At 44.6% G+C, this 20,599-nt stretch overlaps 1 protein-coding gene across 1 annotated transcript in view; it reads left to right on the top strand.

Moving 5' to 3' along the window:
• The window catches only part of LOC138762346 (cation channel sperm-associated auxiliary subunit epsilon-like), a 210,417-nt gene that overhangs the window by 58,233 nt on the left and 131,585 nt on the right, over nt 1–20,599 (top strand). The window contains exon 10 of the mRNA XM_069936115.1: nt 9,771–10,269. Within this exon, the coding sequence (XP_069792216.1) occupies nt 9,771–10,269 (499 nt within the window). The remainder of the gene's footprint in view (nt 1–9,770; nt 10,270–20,599) is intronic.

The raw sequence follows: 20,599 nt of genomic DNA, 5'->3' as shown, positions 1-20,599 counted from the left end.
CATCACAGTCATTTCTCACATACTCCCAGATGGGAATCAAAAGGCCATAGCACACAAAGCACGGTCTTTAATAGCAGCAGAGTGTAACTATGGATAAATGAAAAAGGAAGCTCTAGCAATTTTTTGTGGTGAAGATATTCCATAAAATCCCTTATGGACAGCAATTCACTCTTCTTACAGATGAAAAGCTGCTCCAAGCAGTATTTGGTTCAAAGAAAGGAATTTCAATTTACATGGTAAACCTTCTGCAAAGATGGGCATCCATACTACTTGGGTATAACTTCAAAATTAAATACCTGCTGACCACAAGTATCAGGCAAGCTGATGCATTGACATGACTCATTAGTGAGCAGGAAACAGAGCTGGAAGATATTGTTGTCGCAGAACTCTGAAGAGGCAGAGGCCAACCAGGTATTCAAAGATGTTATTAACTCACTGCCAGTCACAGCAGAAATAGTCAGACAAGCAATGAGCAAAGACGACCTCCTATAAGAGATAATGCGTTATCATCATTCAGGGTGGCCATAAATTGTCCACAAATGGAAATCCAGCCATTCTTCAAAAGACGAATCACTAATGGCTGTCTTTTGTTTACAGAAAGGATTGTAATTCCCAAAGTTCTGCAATCTTCACTCCACAAACAGTTTCTCAGTGGACATGAATCGAGGGAAAGCACTTGTTTATTGGTCTCTGATGGATGATCAGATTGAACAACTGACACAATCATGTATCCAATGTGCCTCGGCTATGAAATTTCCTGTTAAGGCGAATCTACATTCCTGGCTCAACCAAGCGGCCGTGGAATTGTCTTCATATTGACTATACAGGACCAATTAATGGGGGGTACTTCCTAATTATAGTGGATACATACTCCAAATGGCCTGAGATCATCAAAGTAGTCCAACCAACTGCATCGGCTACAATTGCTTTGGTTCTCCTGTAACATAAGTTTCAGACAATGGGACACGTTTCACTGCTTCGATTTTTTTTGCAAGCAATATGGCATTATGCATATTCACTCACCTCCATATCATCCTCAGTCCAATGGTCAAACAGACGTTTTCTGGATATGTTCAAACAAGCTCTGAACAGGCCAAGGAGGAGGGTCCAATGGAGGAGATCCTGCATACATTCTTGTTAAATTATGGGATCGCCCCAAACCCACGAACTCCAGGTGGCACTTTGTCTGCTGACAACCTCTTTGGTATGAAAATACAAGCACCATATGACATCATACTTCTTCAAAGACCAGAATCTGGACCGAGAAATTGACCTGGAACAACAGTACCATCACTGGCAAGAAAGCACATTTCATGATGGTCAACATGTGTTGGTGTGGAAATACCAAGATTGGTCAGATGTATGGCAGCTGGGGAGCATGTACAAGTTGGACCAGACATGCCAACCATTTGCAACCAACAGAATGCAACCTCGCTGAAACAACACCTGCGCAACTCAACCTGGATGCCCTGTTGGACACATTTGAACTTCAGAAACCATTGAGCCACCAGTCATTGCCATCACACGGAAACAAGCCTATACACTCGACATCACCGCAACCCGTAAGGAAGTCTCAAAGAGTTCAGTGACCAGTGAAACCCTTCCAAGTGGATCCCAAACTCCACCCATATGAGTAACCAACTCAAAGGGGGAAGTGCTAGGATGCCCTAAACAGAGCGACCCCACCATCACCAGGAGTGGGTGTTACCAGTTCTTGGGACTTGAATCATCAATCAACTAATCCAGTCACATGTGTGTGAGAGAGCTCATGAGAGTTCCCGCGGGACCAAGGGCACTGTAAATACTATAAACAGTTCTCTAATTGTAAATAAAAGAGTTTGTTCTTTGGATTTGGGAAACACTGGAGTCTGTCACTTCTCTTTGGGTCTAACGAGGTGAAAGCATGTATTTCACACAACTCATGCATAGTACAAACATTCAGCACATTTACAACAGTATGTTTTATTAAATTGTGCTCATATTTTCCCAAGCTCTTTTATAATTGTTTTATAGATTGTGCGTATATGTTTTATTAAATTGTGGACGTTTTTTCCCCATGTTCTTTTATAATTGTGCATGTGTGTTTTATTCCTGCTACAATTTTCCCACACTCTCCTATTAATTGCGTGTTAATTGATTCCAAACCCTCGTGTCTCGACTCGTCTCTCACGTACCTGACACATTCTCAACATAACAATGACCAGTTCAGGGACCTGTCGGCTCTACTCACCATTATCACCCAAATTTCAGCCTCACATATCAGACCAGGGGAATATTTTTGAACCATTTTTGGGGGGAAAAAAAGTGGGTCTAACATGCTGTCAAATGCATGACACTAGATGCCAATGCTATTAAGTTATGCGTCCCGCTTTTTTGCTCCTGGAATTCTGGCTTTCTGTGTAAAAATACACACTGACCCGAAAAAATGGCAGTTCTGTTTGTTCCAATGTAAATGACCAAAGCTGGCTCAATGGCAGGTCTTTCTTATGGAAATATCGTGGAATTACTGTGTAAAAAAAAATTAATGAGACTATTGATAAAGAGCCCTGTCCGGGGAACTATCCACTCACCTTGTTTTCTCTTGTGGCCTCCCTCCCTTGTCCATCTATTACCTCCTTCCTATGGCCCTGTACTCCTGCCTTCCCCCTCCCCCAACAATTTTATTCAGGTGCCTCCATACCTTTTGCTCATACCTCAATGAAGGGCTTTAAGACCACACATTGGTATTGTATCTTTTTCTTTGCTACATAAAAGAATGCTGTGTGTAATGCAGAAACCTGATTGACACGCTAATGTATTAGAAAAATGCACTTCATGCGTGAATTCACACCAAAGAAAGGCTAGGGAGATGGCTGCTGGCCCGAGTCAGGGTGTTTGCCTACATCATACCACATTGTGTTGTGACAGCCTGTGGTAATAGTGGTGTGGCATAGTTAAATGTCCGTCCTGGGGCAGAAGGCACTATTGCTTGTGCTGACCTGAAAAATAAGATTTTCAGGCTGATAATGACTTTGTACCAACTTGGCACAGTACCTGTCGTCCAGGCACAGAAAACTTGAGCTTCTGGAATAATTTTTCTCTAGAGCAGTCAAGATGGGAACGCTACTGTGGATGTGAGCCCTTGTTCCCAACTTGCATGGAGTCCTAGGCATGCCTTCCCAGATTCTGATTGGCTTGACTTCGCGGACAAAGATTTATGGAGGGGGTAAAAGTCCACGTCAGCTGCAGGCTCGTTTGTGGCTGACAAGTCCGATGCGGGACAGGCAGACACGGTTGCAGCGGTTGCAGGGGAAAATTGGTTGGTTGGGGTTGGGTGTTGGGTTTTTCCTCCTTTGCCTTTTGACAGTGAGGTGGGCTTTGCGGTCTTCTTCAAAGGAGGTTGCTGCCCGCCAAACTGTGAGGCGCCAAGATGCACGGTTTGAGGCGATATCAGCCCACTGGCGGTGGTCAATGTGGCAGGCACCAAGAGATTTCTTTAGGCAATCCTTGTACCTTTTCTTTGGTGCACCTCTGTCACGGTGGCCAGTGGAGAGCTCGCCATAACACGATCTTGGGAAGGCGATAGTCCTCCATTCTGGAGACGTGACCCACCCAGCGCAGCTGGATCTTCAGCAGCGTGGACTCGATGCTGTCGACCTCTGCCATCTCGAGTACTTCGACGTTAGGGATGAAAGCGCTCCAATGAATATTGAGAATGGAGTGGAGACAACGCTGGTGGAAGCGTTCTAGGAGCCGTAGGTGATGCCGGTAGAGGACCCATGATTCGGAGCCGAACAGGAGTGTGGGTATGACAACGGCTCTGTATACGCTTATCTTTGTGAGGTTTTTCAGTTGGTTGTTTTTCCAGACTCTTTTGTGTAGTCTTCCAAAGGCGCTATTTGCCTTGGCGAGTCTGTTGTCTATCTCGTTGTCGATCCTTGCATCTGATGAAATGGTGCAGCCGAGATAGGTAAACTGGTTGACCGTTTTGAGTTTTGTGTGCCCGATGGAGATGTGGGGGGGCTGGTAGTCATGGTGGGGAGCTGGCTGATGGAGGACCTCAGTATTCTTCAGGCTGACTTCCAGGCCAAACATTTTGGCAGTTTCCGCAAAACAGGACGTCAAGCGCTGAAGAGCTGGCTCTGAATGAGCAACTAAAGCGGCATCGTCTGCAAAGAGTAGTTCACGGACAAGTTTCTCTTGTGTCTTGGTGTGAGCTTGCAGGCGCCTCAGATTGAAGAGACTGCCATCCGTGCGGTACCGGATGTAAACAGCGTCTTCATTGTTGAGGTCTTTCATGGCTTGGTTCAGCATCATGCTGAAGAAGATTGAAAAGAGGGTTGGTGCAAGAACACAGCCTTGCTTCACGCCATTGTTAATGGAGAAGGGTTCAGAGAGCTCATTGCTGTATCTGACCCGACCTTGTTGGTTTTCGTGCAGTTGGATAATCATGTTGAGGAACTTTGGGGGGCATCCGATGCGCTCTAGTATTTGCCAAAGCCCTTTCCTGCTCATGGTGTTGAAGGCTTTGGTGAGGTCAACAAAGGTGATGTAGAGTCCTTTGTTTTGTCCTCTGCACTTTTCTTGGAGCTGTCTGAGGGCAAAGACCATGTCAGTAGCTCCTCTGTTTGCGCGAAAGCCGCACTGTGATTCTGGGAGAATATTCTAGGCGACACTAGGTATTATTCTATATAGGAGAATCCTAGCGAAGATTTTGCCTGCAATGGAGAGCAGCGTGATTCCCCTGTAGTTTGAGCAGTCTGATTTCTCACCTTTGTTTTTGTACAGGGTGATGATGGTGGCATCACGAAGGTCCTGAGGCAGTTTTCCTTGGTCCCAACAAAGCTTGAAAAACTCATGCAGTTTGACATGCAGAGTTTTGCTGCCAGCCTTCCAGACCTCTGGGGGGGATTCCATCCATACCTGCTGCTTTGCCACTTTTCAGTTGTTCGATTGCCTTATATGTCTCATCCTGGGTGAGGACCTCATCCAGCTCTAGCCTTAGGGGCTGTTGAGGGAGCTGGAGCAGGGCGGAATCTTGGACTGAGCGGTTGGCACTGAAAAGAGATTGGAAGTGTTCTGACCATCAGTTGAGGATGGAGATCTTGTCGCTGAGGAGGACTTTGCCGTCTGAGCTGCGCAGCGGGCTTTGGACTTGGGGTGAGGGGCCGTACACAGCCTTTAGAGCCTCGTAGAAACCCCTGAAGTTGCCAATATCCGTGGATTCGCTGGATTCGCTTGGCGAGGCTAGTCCACCACTCATTTTGGATCTCCGGGAGTTTGCGCTGAAGATGGCTGCATGCGCAACGGAAGGCTTGTTTCTTCTCTGGACAGGACGGCTTTGTAAGGTGAGCCTGGTGGGCAGCTTGCTTCTTTGCCAGCAGCTCCTGGATTTCCTGGCTGTTTTCGTCGAACCAGTCCTTGTTTTTCCTGGAGGAGAAGCCCAGTACCTCTTCAGTGGATTGCAGTATGGTAGTCTTCAACTGATCCCAGAGGGTTTCAGGGGACGGGTCCGTGAGGCGGGTTGCATCGTCGAGCTTTGCTTTGAGGTTTGCCTGGAAGTTTCCTCTCGCTTCGTCTGACTGCAGGTTTCCAACATTGAACCTCTTTCTGGGGGCTTTACTATTCCTGGGCCTTGGCTTGAAGTGAAGGTTGAGCTTTCAGCGAACCAGCCAGTGGTCAGTGTGGCATTCCGCGCTGGGCATGACCCTGGTGTGGAGCACATCTCGTTTGTCACTTTCTCGCACCAGGATGTAGTCCAGGAGGTGCCAGTGTTTGGATCGGGGATGCATCCAGGTAGTCTTCAGGCTGTCCCTCTGCTGAAAAAGGGTGTTTGTAATGACAAGCCGCTGTTCTGCGCAGAGCTCCAACAGGAGGCGCCCATTGTCGTTGCACTTGCCAACGCCATGCTTGCCCAGAATTCCTGGCCAGGTTTCTAAGTCTTTGCCGACGTGAGTGTTGAAGTCGCCAAGGGTGACAACCTTGTCGGCTGTAGGGGTGCGTTGGATGAGGTTGCGCAGGTCAGTGTAGAACTTTGCCTTTTCTGCTGGTTCCGCCTGGAGGGTTGGAGCATAGACACTGATGAGAGTGATGCAACGCTTGTTTTGAAGGGGGAGTCGCATGGACATGATTTGGTCCGAGTGGCCTGTCGGAAGGTTTTCGAGTTTGGAGGCAATGAAGTTCTTGACCATGAAGCCTACACCAGATAGGCGTTGTTCATCCAAAGGCTTGCCAGACCAGTAGAGTGTGTAGCCCGCACCGCGTTCTTGGAGGCTGCCTACATCTGCCAGGCGGACTTCACTGAGAGCGGCTATGTCAATGTCAAGTCTGAGGAGTTCATGTGCAATGAGGGCAGACCGACGTTCAGGTCGGTGGCTGTCAGCCTTGTCTAGCATGGTTCTGATGTTCCAGCATGCTAGCTTGAGTTTGTGAGCATCTTTTGAGGGGTAGGACGTGGAAGGGGAGGACGTGGAGGGGGAGGACGTGGACCTGTCCTCGGGCCTGCGCAAAGGAGCTTTTAGGTGGAGTGCAGTGCGCGCAGTACTGGCCCCACCCTTTACACCCATGGTTCGTGTGCCGTGGCCAAGCAAGCTGGGACGTGGCAGCGAGGTCCTTGGGTCGTAGGTTTTATATTAGAGTGGCCTTCTCCTATGTAGGTTTCTTACCCGGGCTGGAGGGGTCTGCCTTTATATCTTCTTTGGCTTGGCTTCGCGGACGAAGATTTATGGAGGGGGTAAAAGTCCACGTCAGCTGCAGGCTCGTTTGTGGCTGACAAGTCCGATGCGGGACAGGCAGACATGGATGCAGCGGCTGCAAGGGAAAATTGGTTGGTTGGGGTTGGGTGTTGGGTTTTTCCTCCTTTGCCTTTTGTCAGTGAGGTGGGCTCTGCGGTCTTCTTCAAAGGAGGTTGCTGCCCGCCAAACTGTGAGGCGCCAAGATGCACGGTTTGAGGCGATATCAGCCCACTGGCGGTGGTGAATGTGGCAGGCACCAAGAGATTTCTTTAGGCAGTCCTTGTACCTTTTCTTTGGTGCACCTCTGTCATGGTGGCCAGTGGAGAGCTCGCCATATAACACAATCTTGGGAAGGCGATGGTCCTCCATTCTGGAGACGTGACCCATCCAGCGCAGCTGGATCTTCAGCAGCGTGGACTCGATGCTGTCGACCTCTGCCATCTCGAGTACTTCGACGTTAGGGATGAAAGTGCTCCAATGGATGTTGAGGATGGAGCGGAGACAACGCTGGTGGAAGCGTTCTAGGAGCCGTAGGTGATGCCGGTAGAGGACCCATGATTCAGAGCCGAACAGGAGTGTGGGTATGACAACGGCTCTGTATACGCTTATCTTTGTGAGGTTTTTCAGTTGGTTGTTTTTCCAGACTCTTTTGTGTAGTCTTCCAAAGGCGCTATTTGCCTTGACGAGTCTGTTGTCTATCTCATTATCGATCCTTGCATCTGATGAAATGGTGCAGCCGAGATAGGTAAACTGGTTGACCGTTTTGAGTTTTGTGTGCCCGATGGAGATGTGGGGGGGCTGGTAGTCATGGTGGGGAGCTGGCTGATGGAGGACCTCAGTTTTCTTCAGGCTGACTTCCAGGCCAAACATTTTGGCAGTTTCTGCAAAGCAGGACGTCAAGCGCTGAAGAGCTAGCTCTGAATGGGCAACTAAAGTGGCATCGTCTGCAAAGAGTAGTTCACGGACAAGTTTCTCTTGTGTCTTGGTGTGAGCTTGCAGGCGCCTCAGATTGAAGAGACTGCCATCCGTGCGGTACCGGATGTAAACAGTGTCTTCATTGTTGGGGTCTTTCATGGCTTGGTTCAGCATCATGCTGAAGAAGATTGAAAAGAGGGTTGGTGCGAGAACACAGCCTTGCTTCACGCCATTGTTAATGGAGAAGGTAAAAATACATAAACCAATGATTTGAGCTTGAGCCCTTCATCAAGGTATGGAAGAACAAAAGAGTAAGGGGGAGGTGGGCAAAGGCAGAGGGTGAATAGGTGGCGAAGGGATGGAGGGGAGAGTAGTGATTAAAGGGAGGAGGGATGGCTGGGTGAGTTGTGGAGGAAGGAATGGAGGAGAACTGGAAAGGGGAAGGATGGGGGTGGGGTGATAAGAAGGGTGAGCAGGTTAGCAGAAACCCAAAAAGTCGATGTTAATGCCATCTGGCTGGAGAGTGCCCAGGCGGAAAATCAGGTGTTGTTCCCCCAATTTTCGTGTTGTCTGGGTGGTATGGTACATAAGGCCATGGACAGACATGTGAGTATGAGAGTGTGACTCAAAATTGAAATGGTTACTGGGATGTCTATGTTATTGTAGCAGATGGAGTAGAGCTGCTCAGCAAAGTGATCTACCAATCTGTAACTAGTCTCTCCAATGTAGAGAAGACCATACAGGGAGCACTGGATGCAGTAATTAAATCCTGTGGATATATGTGCAGTGCTGATTCACTTGAAAGGCCTGTTGTTGGCTCTGGACTGTGGTGAGGGAGGAGGAGTGGGAATCAAGTATGCCTCCTCCTATGGCACAGGGGAAGGTGCCAGGGAGTGGGGAGGGATAAGTGCACGAGTGTCTCTATGGAAGGCGGAGAAGGGAAAAATTGTCTAGTAGTGGGATCCTGTTATAAGTGCAAGAAATTCCGGGATTGCTGGGGTGATTGGTGAGGATGACGGGGATTCTATCTATGTTTGTTGTGTCTGGGGGCAGAGGGGGCCAGGATAGATAGGCGGGAAATGGAGTGGGTGTGGGCTGAGTTAATAGTGGTGGAAGGGAAGCCATGTTTGTGGAAGAAGGCAGACATTTCAGAAGATTTGAACTAGAAGGCCTCAACTTAGGAACAGATGCATAGATGCGGTGAAGACCAGGGTCGACACCAGGGGTGAGGCATCTGTGGGCATTTTGTTGGAGATGGGTCAGGTGAGTTTGCGATTGGGGTGGAGGTTGGCTGTGAAGTGGATGAAGTTGACAAGCTCATCATGGGTGCATGAGGCAGCCCCGATGTAGTCATTGATATACTGGAGGAAGAGATGAGGGGTCTTTCCGGTGTAGGCTTGCAGCATAGTTTGGTCCACAAAGCCCATAAACAGGCAAGCATAGCTGGAACCCATGTGGGTAACCATGGCTACTCCTTTGGTTTAGAGGGAGTGAGATGCATTAAAGGAGAATTTATTTAAAGTGAGGACAAGTTCTGTCAGGCAGAGGAGGGTGGTGGAAGAGGGTGACTGGTCAGGTCTTTGGTCCAAAAAGAAGCGAAGTGCTTTCAGACCTTTTGTATGAGAGATGGAGGTATAAAGGGATTAGACATCCATTGTGAAAATGAGGTGGTCCAGTTCAGGGAATCTGAAATCATTGAGGAGATGGAGGACATGAGGTGTCACAGATGTAGGTGGGGAAGGATTGTACCAGGGGAGAAAAGATAGAGTCAAGATAAGATTAGAACTAATTTGGTGGCGCAAAAGTAGGCAGAAATAATGGGTCTACCCAGATGGTTGGGTTTGTATATCTTGGGTAGAAGGTAGAAATGAGCAGTGCGGGGATGGGAGAAAATGAAGTTGACAGCTGTGGGAGGGAGGTGACCATAGGTGATGAGGTTGGGGATGGTGTTGAAGACAGTAGCTTGATGTGTAATGGTGGGTTCCTGTGGGAGGGGTAGATAGGAGAAGGTGTCAGAGAGTTGTCAGCCGGTCTTAGCAAGGAAGAGGTCAGTGCGCCGGACCTTAAGGTTTTTACTTGTGCTTTAAGTCATTGGATTCCCAAAATCTTAAAAGATTTAGCTAATTCTGATTCTTTTTGTAGATACTGGACTGCTATCATCTACAATGTGACTACTGAGGTAATTCTAAAAATTTATGGAAAACCAATAACTTTCCAAAATTTATTTGTCAAGGATACATTATACACAATTGAAAAACGTCTAGATCTGTCTGTCATTAAAGCACTGGGGTTCCATTCACTGAAGCTGGCTCAATACAGCAATCCATTGATTGTCTACCATGCATGTTCTTCCAGCAGTGGTTTACTTATGACTGATTTTGGTACCTTCATAAGTCATGATGGTTTTATTACAGTGGAGGAGCTAAAAATTGTGCCCACTGAAATGTATCATAAAGAACAGAGCAAAGCACAGATAGCTGCGTTTCTGGACAGAAGTATCTTGTTTCTTATTGGGAAATCACTATACATAAGAAATACAAAAGGATTTTATGCAAAACTTGGGGCTGAAGATCATTTACCCGAAGATAACATAAATGGCCTAGTGAGCAGAATATCATGTGCATCTTCATATCCATTAAAGGTAAGACTGTTTAAGTAAAACTAAGTTTAAAAACCTTTTCTCTTTAGTGCTTTTATACATGTTGATCATCCTGGACTAAAATTACGAGCTCAGCATGGTGGCACTGCTGGTTGCATAACTGTCTCACAGTTTCAGTAACCTTCCTGTGGTGTTTATATGGTTTGCACATTTTCCCTCCAGTTGTGTAAGTTTTAGTTTTACTAAGTGCTCAGGTTTCCTCCCATGGACCCAAATTGTTAATTGTTAGGTAATCATCAATTGCAGATTGCCCAAGGCTTAGGTGGGTGTTAAAATGAAGGAAAATAAAAACACAATGCTGGAGAAACTCAGCAGGTCAAACAGCATATTTTATATAGCAAATACCTGTGAGCGCTGTTGTGTGAATGATTCTGACGCAAAGTCTGCTGACTGTACAACAGGCATTAATTAGGTTAAACTTGTACACCTGTCTTAGTATCTTTGCTGGCTCCACATGACCCCCAAAGAGGTCAGCTTGAGTCTTTCTACAGGCTGGTGATTGACAGCTGGCAGGTGGGGCTAGCCTTCCAGTTTTGCTACCTGCAATAGGCTGGTTGGAGTTTGGCAATGTAGTGATTTTAAATTTTTCTAATTATTTTAGTATGGAAACAGGCCAACTCGGCCCCTCTCGTCCGCACTGATTTAAGTGATCTTCTCTAGTCCAACTTACCTGCACCCTTCCATGCACCTATCCAACTTTTTCTTAAATGACAAAATTGACCTTGCTGCAACCACCTCTTCCGGAAGGTCATTCCACTCAGCCACCACGCTCTGAGTGAAGAAGCTCCCTCTCATGTTACTTCTGAACTTTTTCCCCCAACCCTTAACTCATGACCCCTTGTTCCAATCTCACCTACCCTCAAGGGGAAGAGCCTATTCACATCTACTCAATCCCCCACCCTCAACCTTCTATGCTCCAATGAATAAAGACCCAGTCTAATCAATCTTTCTTTGTATTCTAGATAATGCAATCCAGACAACTTTAGTAAATCTTCTCTGCACCCTCGCTACCTTATTGATATCCTTCCTATAAATTGGGGACCAGAACTGCACACAGTATTCCAAATTTGGCCTCACCAATGCCTTGAATAGTCTCAACATCACTTTCTAACTCCTATATTCTATGCTTTGATTTATAAAGGCCAGCATATCAAAAGCCTTCTTTACCATTCTATCCACATGAGATTCCACTTTCAAAGAACGATGAACCGTTATTCTAAGATCTCTCTGTTCCTCTGCATTCCTCAAAGCTCTCCCCTTCACTGCATATGTCCTGTTTTGATTATTCTTCCGAAAATGAAGCACTCACACTTATCAGTATTAAACCCCATCTGCCATCTTTCAGCCCACTCTTCTAAGCCGTCCAAATTCTTCTGCAGTCTCTGAAAACCATCTTCACTATACACAACTCCCCATATTTTTGTATCGTCCACATATTTACGAACTCAATTTATCACTCCATCATCCAAATCATTAATGTAAATGACAACACCGATCCCTGAGGGCCACTATTCGTCACTGGCCTCCATCCTCACAGACAGTTATCCACCATCACTCTGGCCTATAATTGCTGGGCCTACACCAGGAGCCCTTTTTAAACAGAGGAACCGTGTTTGTGATACACCAATCCTGCAGCGCCATGCCCCCTCTAGTGACTTTTGAAAAATCACTGTCAGAGCCTCTGGTATTTCCTCCCTGACTTCCCTCAAGATCCTGGGGAAATTTCCATTGGGACCTGTAGACTTATCCACCTTTATATGCCTCAAAAGTTCCAACACCCCCTCCTTCCTAATCCCTACATTTTCCATAATCACCCTTTTGCTTCTCTTATCCTACACTCTTCCATAGTGAATACTGAAGAGAGGAACTCATTCAATATCTCTCCCATTTCATTCGGCTCTGCACACAATTGTCCACTCTGATTCTCTAAGGGACCAATTTTACCCATCTCTCTCCTTTTGCTATTTCTTCTTTGGCTTGGCTTCGCGGATGAAGATTTATGGAGGGGTAATGTCCACGTCAGCTGCAGGCTTGTTTGTGGCTGACAAGTCCGATGCGGGACAGGCAGACACGGTTGCAGCGGTTGCAAGGGAAAATTGGTTGGTTGGGGTTGGGTGTTGGGTTTTTCCTCCTTTGTCTTTTGTCAGTGAGGTGGGCTCTGCGGTCTTCTTCAAAGGATGTTGCTGCCCGCCAAACTGTGAGGCGCCAAGATGCACGGTTTGATGCGATATCAGCCCACTGGCGGTGGTCAATGTGGCAGGCACCAAGAGATTTCTTTAGGCAGTCCTTGTACCTCTTTGGTGCACCCCTGTCTCGGTGGCCAGTGGAGAGCTCGCCATATAACATGATCTTGGGAAGTCGATGGTCCTCCATTCTGGAGACGTGACCTACCCAGCACAGTTGGATCTTCAACAGCGTAGATTTGATGCTTTCGGCCTCTGCCATCGAGTACTTCGATGTTGGAGATGAAGTCGCTCCAATGAATGTTGAGGATGGAGCGGAGACAACGCTGGTGGAAGCGTTCTAGGTGTCGTAGGTGATGCCGGTAGAGGACCCATGATTTGGAGCCGAACAGGAGTGTGGGTATGACAGCGGCTCTGTATACGCTAATCTTTGTGAGATTTTTCAGTTGGTTGTTTTTCCAGACTCTTTTGTGTAGTCTTCTAAAGGCGCTATTTGCCTTGCCGAGTCTATTGTCTATCTCGTTGTCGATCCTTGCATCCAATGAAATGATGCAGCCGAGATAGGTAAACTGGTTGACCGTTTTGAGTTTTGTGTTCCCGATGGAGATGTGGGGGGGCTGGTAGTCATGGTGGGGAGCTGGCTGATGGAGGACCTCAGTTTTCTTCAGGCTGACTTCCAGGCCAAACATTTTGGCAGTTTCCGCAAAACAGGACGTCAAGCACTGAAGAGTTTTTTACATATTTGTAAAAACCTTTTGAATTTACTTTCACCCTGTTTGCTATAGCCACTTCGTACCTTCTTTTTGCTTTCCTAATTTCTTTCTTAAGCTTCTTTTTATAATCCATGTATTTTTCAAGCATCTCATTTATACCTTGTTTTTTATATTTAATGTCGACCTCCCTTTTAATTCGAACCAAATTTCTGACCAAATTTCTAATCTCCCTTGAAAACCACAGCTCTCTCGAACTTTTGGCTCTTTTTCCTTAACAGGAACATAAAAATTCTGCATCCTCAAATTCTCATCATTAAATTACCTCTAATTCTCCTCTACCTCCTTCCCATAAAACAAATCAGCCCAAACCACTCTTTGCAAATCTCTTCTCATTTCTTCAAATCTGGCTTTCCCCCACTCACAAGCCTTAATCTTTGGACCAAACCTATCCCTTTCCATACCTGCTCTATCTCATTCACCAACAGTAGATCTAACATTGCCAAAGTTTCAGGCCTGATTCCTTTATTAGCGTATGAGCAAAATGTAGCCAGGCCCCTGAATAAAATGGTGGGGGGTGGGCGGTGAAGGCAGAGAGAGGCAGCTTAGATTATAGATGGGGAACAATGAGACAGAATCCCACAAAACTCCCTTCAGAAAGAGGAGGAGAACTTCTTCAGTGTATGCATTCCTCGAACAGATTTTGCAGAGTTTTGCAGTAGACAGGAGTAAAACATGGAAGTCTTCAGATGCCATGATTGAAGTAAAAATACAATGGGGAGCAATGAGAGAGAATCCCAACCATGCAGGTTGATAATATAGTTACGAAGACATATGGTGCAATGGTCAGGGAATTGAGTTCAATAGGCTACATGGTAATGTTGCAGCTCAGCGTATTTTATATAGCAAAGATAAAGATAACAAAGTTTTGACCCTGAGCCTTTTGTCAAGGTATGAACAAAATATAGGCAGATTCCTGAATAATGAATTGATTTTTATATATTTTATTTATTAAAGATAAAGTATACAGATATGCAAAACTTTTTCTCCCTTTTATTCCCCCTCCCCCTCCCTCATACCTTCCCCCCCCTAAAAACTACCCCAAATTTTAAAAAATGGAGTTAACTTATTTACTTATTGCTATGTTGGGTGCCCTCTCTTTCTGGGAAGCAAAAAAAACCTTATTACATTACTAAGTCCATATGTTTCATATATGGATCCCATACCTTCATAAAAAAAGAATAATTATCATATAAATTGTAAGTTTTCTTTTCCAGTGGAATACATGATCGCAACTCAGCATGCCATCTCTGAATATTCAAATGAATAGTGAGATTGATAGCACAAATAATGGATAAAGCCTGTGTCATAATGGCAAGACAGGCTTTGGACATGAATAAATATGAACAAAAATGATTCAATCAATTCAGTAAAATATTGTGAAATTTGCTTGCCATTTTGTTAGATCCATGTTGATTCATTATATAGCAGTCATTGTGTTAGTATGAACATAGTGTGAACCCTATAGACAATATTATGTTTCATTATGTCAGATGTCAGCAAATCTTTGAATACTTTGTTTCACTGCTCACCAGGGAGAGGGACTTGGGTCAGTTTAGACAGGCTAATGTGCTGGAGCATGCTGAGGTGAAGAAAGAGGAAATACTGGATCTTCTTAAAATTATTGAGATGGGACTGGACAGGATATACCCAAGGTTATTGCAGGAAACGAGGGAAGAGATTATCGACGACACTTTCCTTATTCCTTATTCTAATATCTAATTTCAAAGTATCATCTTCCAAAGCAATATTCCAAATTTAGATCTCTTTAATTCAACAAATCAAACTTTGTGGCTGTTACTTTATGTAGTTTTATTCATTGATAAAACAAACATTTTGTATAACTTTGTAATAAGACTTTCATAATAATGAATAACAAAATATTTACTCTATTATAGATATAAATGTTATATATAGTAAGTATAAGATTAGAAATCAAAACTTTTATCTTCCTGTAAAAGATAGATTTTAGTAATAGGTCTATTTAAGTAACCAGTCTTGATTTTAATCCACATTTCCTGAATGAACCTTTTCTTGTCTAGAATGGTATCCTCAATTTTCCCCAGCAACCAAGAATTTCTTGGTGAAGAACCATCCATGATAATTACAATATCTCTACATACAAAATTGCTTTTAGCTTTAGAACATTTTTGATGTTCTTGTAATAACAAAAAATATTCTTTAATCCATCTTTTCCAAAATAAATCTGCTAGAAATTGGGCTTGTTTACATATGCATCTTCTTTTTGAAATTGACCTGTTTTTGTAACATTCAGATTTTTCTTCAATTTTGATATCTTGTTATCAAGCGCCTTTTTCAAATGAAACCATGTTAGCAAATTAATTGAGTGATTGGATTTTTGAATAGTATTTACATTGGTGTTTTGGATTTCAGGATCCTCTACTGAAATTTCTTTGAACTATTCTGGATTTTGAGGCCACTCTTCTTGAGATTGTAAAAGAAATTGAGGACTGGATACTCATTTGTTGGCTCTTCTTTAGAAAAGATCAAACTTTTGATCCTCAAGCCATATCCATATCAGCCATATCCAGTGTTTTAACATATCTCCATTGATTAGCATGCAAATTTTTTTCAATTTCTTTAACTCTTTTAGCCACAATGGTATGAAACCTTGAGGTTTTGTTATTAATGTATTTAAGCACTGATGTACTATCAGTCCAAAACATAGAGTCTGCTATTTCCACCTGCAATTCTCTTCTTAACATAGTGTCCATTTTACTCGCCATCGTAGTGACAGTCATTTCCTTTTGAGGTATGGTGACTGGCTTTAATGGAACCATTTTAGCTTTTCCCATTACAAATCCACAATGTACTCGTTTTTGATTATTTCATAGTACCAAATAACTGACATTTCCAAAACCACCTTTGCTTGTATCAGCAAAGTGGTGTAACTGAGCAAATATGGCAATTTCAAAGTCTGTTGGTTTCAAACATCTGTTAACTTTGAAATTTTCTCAAATTTTAAGGTAGTCAGTACAATTTATTCAATCTTGTGTGATGGATTCTAATATAGTTTCATCCCATCCAAATGTTGCTAATTTTCCATCCCATGTTGAAGTAAATACTATTTTTTTTACCATCTTTAGATTCCAAGATATCTTCTGATACATTTTCTACGTAACCCTTGGCTCTCATGTCCAACATGACATTTGTACATTCCAATTGAAAGAAAGAATTCCTCTTGAATTTTGTCTTTAAGTTCAGCATATGCTGTTCTGCAATTATTTTATTATCTGGCATACAAATCTCTCTTCTTCGAAGGTAATGCTATACAGTAATGACCATCAACAGGTTTAACAGAATTTGAAACTAAATCGAGAAACTGCTTGTCCTCCTTTGAAGGTTTTTGAATATCTGTGAGACATACAGGAAAATCAATTTTAAACTGTTGTTCCCACAGATCATTAAGTTTCACAACTGAAATTCTGTTGACATTCACATTCAATGTCTCCTGATCATTATTCACTTTTCCTCCTAATAGTCCATTAATTATCTATCCAAGCAACGTTCTCACAGCATAAGATCTGTCATTTTGACTCCTTATTACTTCTATAGATTCGAGAGAGCTTTTGGTCCATCTAATCCAATTAACATCTTGGCATCAATTATAGGAAGCAAACATCTTTTAGATGAGCCCACTGGCTAAATCATCCTGATATGAAATATTCCCCTTATGCACAGGCATGGTCTTCTGATTATGTACACTTGGAAGAATGCAAAATTCATTGCTATTCAATCCAGCAATATCTGAACCTGAAACTATATTAGTTTCAATGTTCTTTACATCATTCATAGTCTTCAATAAGATCTGTGATCTTTTTCAATGAAGATTAAGTTTATTTATTAATTCAACAGTACAAAATGATGCAGTACTTCCTGGATCAAGAAATGCATAGGTCTTCAGTATGAAGCCCCCCCACCCACCCCCCGCCCCCCCCCCCCACCCTTTTTAGCTTTAACCTGCACAGGAATTATTGAGAGGGCTTTGTCACTAGTCACAGTAAGATAGTTTGTCTGAACCGAAGCTGAAGCATCCTCTCTGACTGTGTCTTTAGTCTTGGATTCAGAATGTTTGACTTCCTTCTCAACTTTACTTCATTGAGTATACAGTAACTTGGGATGCTTTAAACTGCATATATCACAACTGAGTCACTTTTTACAAGGTTTGCTGGTGTGTCCTTTACACAAGCGGCCAAAACATATTTTTCTTTTTCTTTTAAAAAGTTAATTTCTTGTCATGTGACTTTTTCTCCAATCATGAACATTTTTCTAAAGCATGTTTACCTTTGCAATTCAAACAGCTTTCCTGAATAGTCTGAACTTCTTTCTCCTTTGTTTCCTTGTTCTTTCTTGTGTGTGTAAAAACCCAACACCCAACCCCAACCAACCAATTTTCCCTTGCAACCGTTGCAACCGTGTCTGCCTGTCCCACATCGGACTTGTCAGCCACAAACGAGCCTGCAGCTGACGTGGACATTACCCCTCCATTAATCTACGTCCACGAAGCCAAGCCAAAGAAGATCTGACACAGCAGTAACAAAGGTACTTCCCTTTGTTTTCTGTTGAGACAATGACTTAGACTTTTTTACATCTTTAAGAACTATTGAAGTATCCTTAATATTTCCAAATACTGGTCTTATTACACTTTCTGGCCTTTTCGAGTTCCTCTGGATGCCTTTCGAACTAAAGAACTCAGCCTAGACGTTTCAACGTTTCATGGATGTGGTTGACAGGGACCTCGATTTCATCTTCATCTATTTGGATGACATTCTCATCACCAGCCCTGATGCCAGCACACACAGGATGCACCTGACTCGTCTTTTTGACAGGTTGCAGGATTTCAGACTCACGGTGAATCCAGCTAAGTGCCAATTTGGCCTATAAAACAATTGATTTCCTTTGACACCATATCACCCGCTGCTGGATAAAGTAGAAGCCCTCCAGTGATTTCCCCAGGCTGAGTACGATCACAGGCCAACAGGAGTTCCTAGGAATGGTGAACTTTTATCATCGTTTCCTCCTGGGAGCATCCACCCTCATGCAATCCTTATTTGATCTCATCAAACTCAGCGACAATGCCCTCCATTGGACACACAAAACCATTGAAGCATTCCAGTCAACTAAAGCAGCACTAGTAGAAACCACATCTTTGGCCCATCCAGACTCTTTCTCCCTCCAGTGGACAGAGCAGTCAATGAACAGTAGTGCCCCCAGCCTTCTCCAGCAAACATCTCCAGACACCAGAACTCAAAAACAGTGCGTTTGACCATGAGCTGTTGGCCCTGTACCTGGCAATATGACATTTCCAGTATATGTCATCTACACAGACCACAAGCCACTCGCTCGTCTCAGAGCTTTCTTGTCCACCTGTGTCGCACGCCTTGGCATCCCGACCTACATTAGCTCTGACTGAGGGGCCAAGTTCATGTCCTCGCTCTGTTCCAACCTATCCAAGTTCTGCAGCAGCAAGTTACACCACACCATAGCCTACCATCTTCAGGCAGACTTGTTGAAAGTTTTCACTACCACCTGAAAGCCTGACTACAAGGCTTGAAATGGATGGACAATCTCCCATGGGTGCTGTTAGGAATTTGCACAGCACCAAAAGAAGACCTGCAGTGTCATCCACCGAGAGAGTGCAATACCATCCCAGGGGACATTCACTTCAACCCTCCTAGTCCACAACCCAGTACCTTAGAAGACCTCCAGCGCTTGAGGAAACAAATGGGTAAGCCAAAACCTCCACCACCTTCGCAACATGGCTCTTCACCCTGCCACATCCCTTTGAATCTGCAGTCCACTGACTTTGTTTTTGTTCACAGAGGACAGCAAGGAACACCTCTGCAATGCCCCTACGAAGGCCCATTTAAGGTGTTGCAGCGCGACAGTGTTGTTTTCACCCTGGACATTGGTGGGCGGCAGGACATGTTTACCATTGACCGCGTCAAGGCTGCGCATTTTGCCCTGGATCCCCAGATCAGACACAGAGGACTCCCTCCTAAAGACAGTACTGTGACTTGTTCAAAGGGTGGCAGCAATTCTGGGTGGGGTGGGGGGTGGTGTAGTGGGCCGAGCAACCACACGGTTAGACAGGGTGAATAGCAACCCCAGTCGGTTGAGACAAGATGATGCAGGCCCTCCTTCCCTTCTCAGGAGAAGCCTGCGTTTGGCGACACACATTGCCCGGGAGACATCACCACTTCCTGGTTGTGCGTCGCTGGGCAGGCAGTGATTCCACAACACGCTGATGTCACTCCCTTTGACCAATGTTCCCCCGACAGGAAGTGGGTCGCCTCCTTAAAGCAGCACGAGGGATTCAAATAACGTTCAGTTACTGTTCACCCTCATGCTGTATGGATGTGCTTCATTTCAGTAGTGCTGCCATGAGCAACTGCTACAGCACCGTATTTGCCTTGCTCCGGAGGCTGCCGTAAGAAATCGTTGACCCTCACTGCTGTGTCCTGGTCGAGCGAGTATGTAGTACTATGTAGTAGTAGCATGTGTCAGCGGCAACAATCTTTCAAAGATAGAACTGGGCCTCGGCCTGTTCAAAATACGTGTGGCTGTGACGCCCAGAACGTTGGGAGCTTTTAGCGAGATTGTGTGTAGAGCTGCTTGGTCCGTCATCTTCAGGTCCAACTGGTGGTTGGATCTGCCAGGGTCACCAGTGTAGCGTGTGCACTCCGCGAAATGTGGAGTAAGAACGACGTACACACATACATACTGCCTCTGATCACAGGAGTGATGTCATCGCAGCGCTGGCCTCTGACAGGCCATCGTTCCTGCCATTTCCTGCTGTTTCCTTCCATGCAGGAGGTCACGTGGGACAATGGCACCTGGTCCCTGTGGAGCCCTCGTGATCACTGCGTTCACCGGCTATTTTGTGAGCCAGGTCGCGACTTGGTTCGTGGACTGCTACATCTATATGATTATGAGAGATAGAGTGGGAAACAAGCACTTTTTTTCCAGAGCAGCAATAGCAAATACCAGAGGACATCTATTTATGATTAGTGGAGGTAAGTTCAGGAGAGATGTCAGAAGTTTCTTTTTCCTACACGGATTGGTGGGTGCACTGCAGTCCACTAACTTAGTGGTTGGGTAGGTACAATTGGGATATTTAAAAGACCCTTAGATAGGCATGTGTATGGAAGAAAAATGTAAGGTTATGTACTGTGAAAGAAAGAAGGGTTAGATTGATAGTACGATAGATTTATTTGGGTCACCATCCAATGAGAATGATCTCATGATAGACTCATCTCCACCTGCGTACCTTTTCCCATATTGCTTAATCCCCCTACTTTGTAAAAATCAATCCAAACATCTTAAATATTTTTACTT

This window comes from Narcine bancroftii, chromosome 4, assembly GCF_036971445.1.
Source record: "Narcine bancroftii isolate sNarBan1 chromosome 4, sNarBan1.hap1, whole genome shotgun sequence".
Taxonomy (NCBI): domain Eukaryota; kingdom Metazoa; phylum Chordata; class Chondrichthyes; order Torpediniformes; family Narcinidae; genus Narcine; species Narcine bancroftii.
Note: the sequence above shows the minus strand (reverse complement) of the source record. Positions and strands in the feature narration are given on the sequence as shown.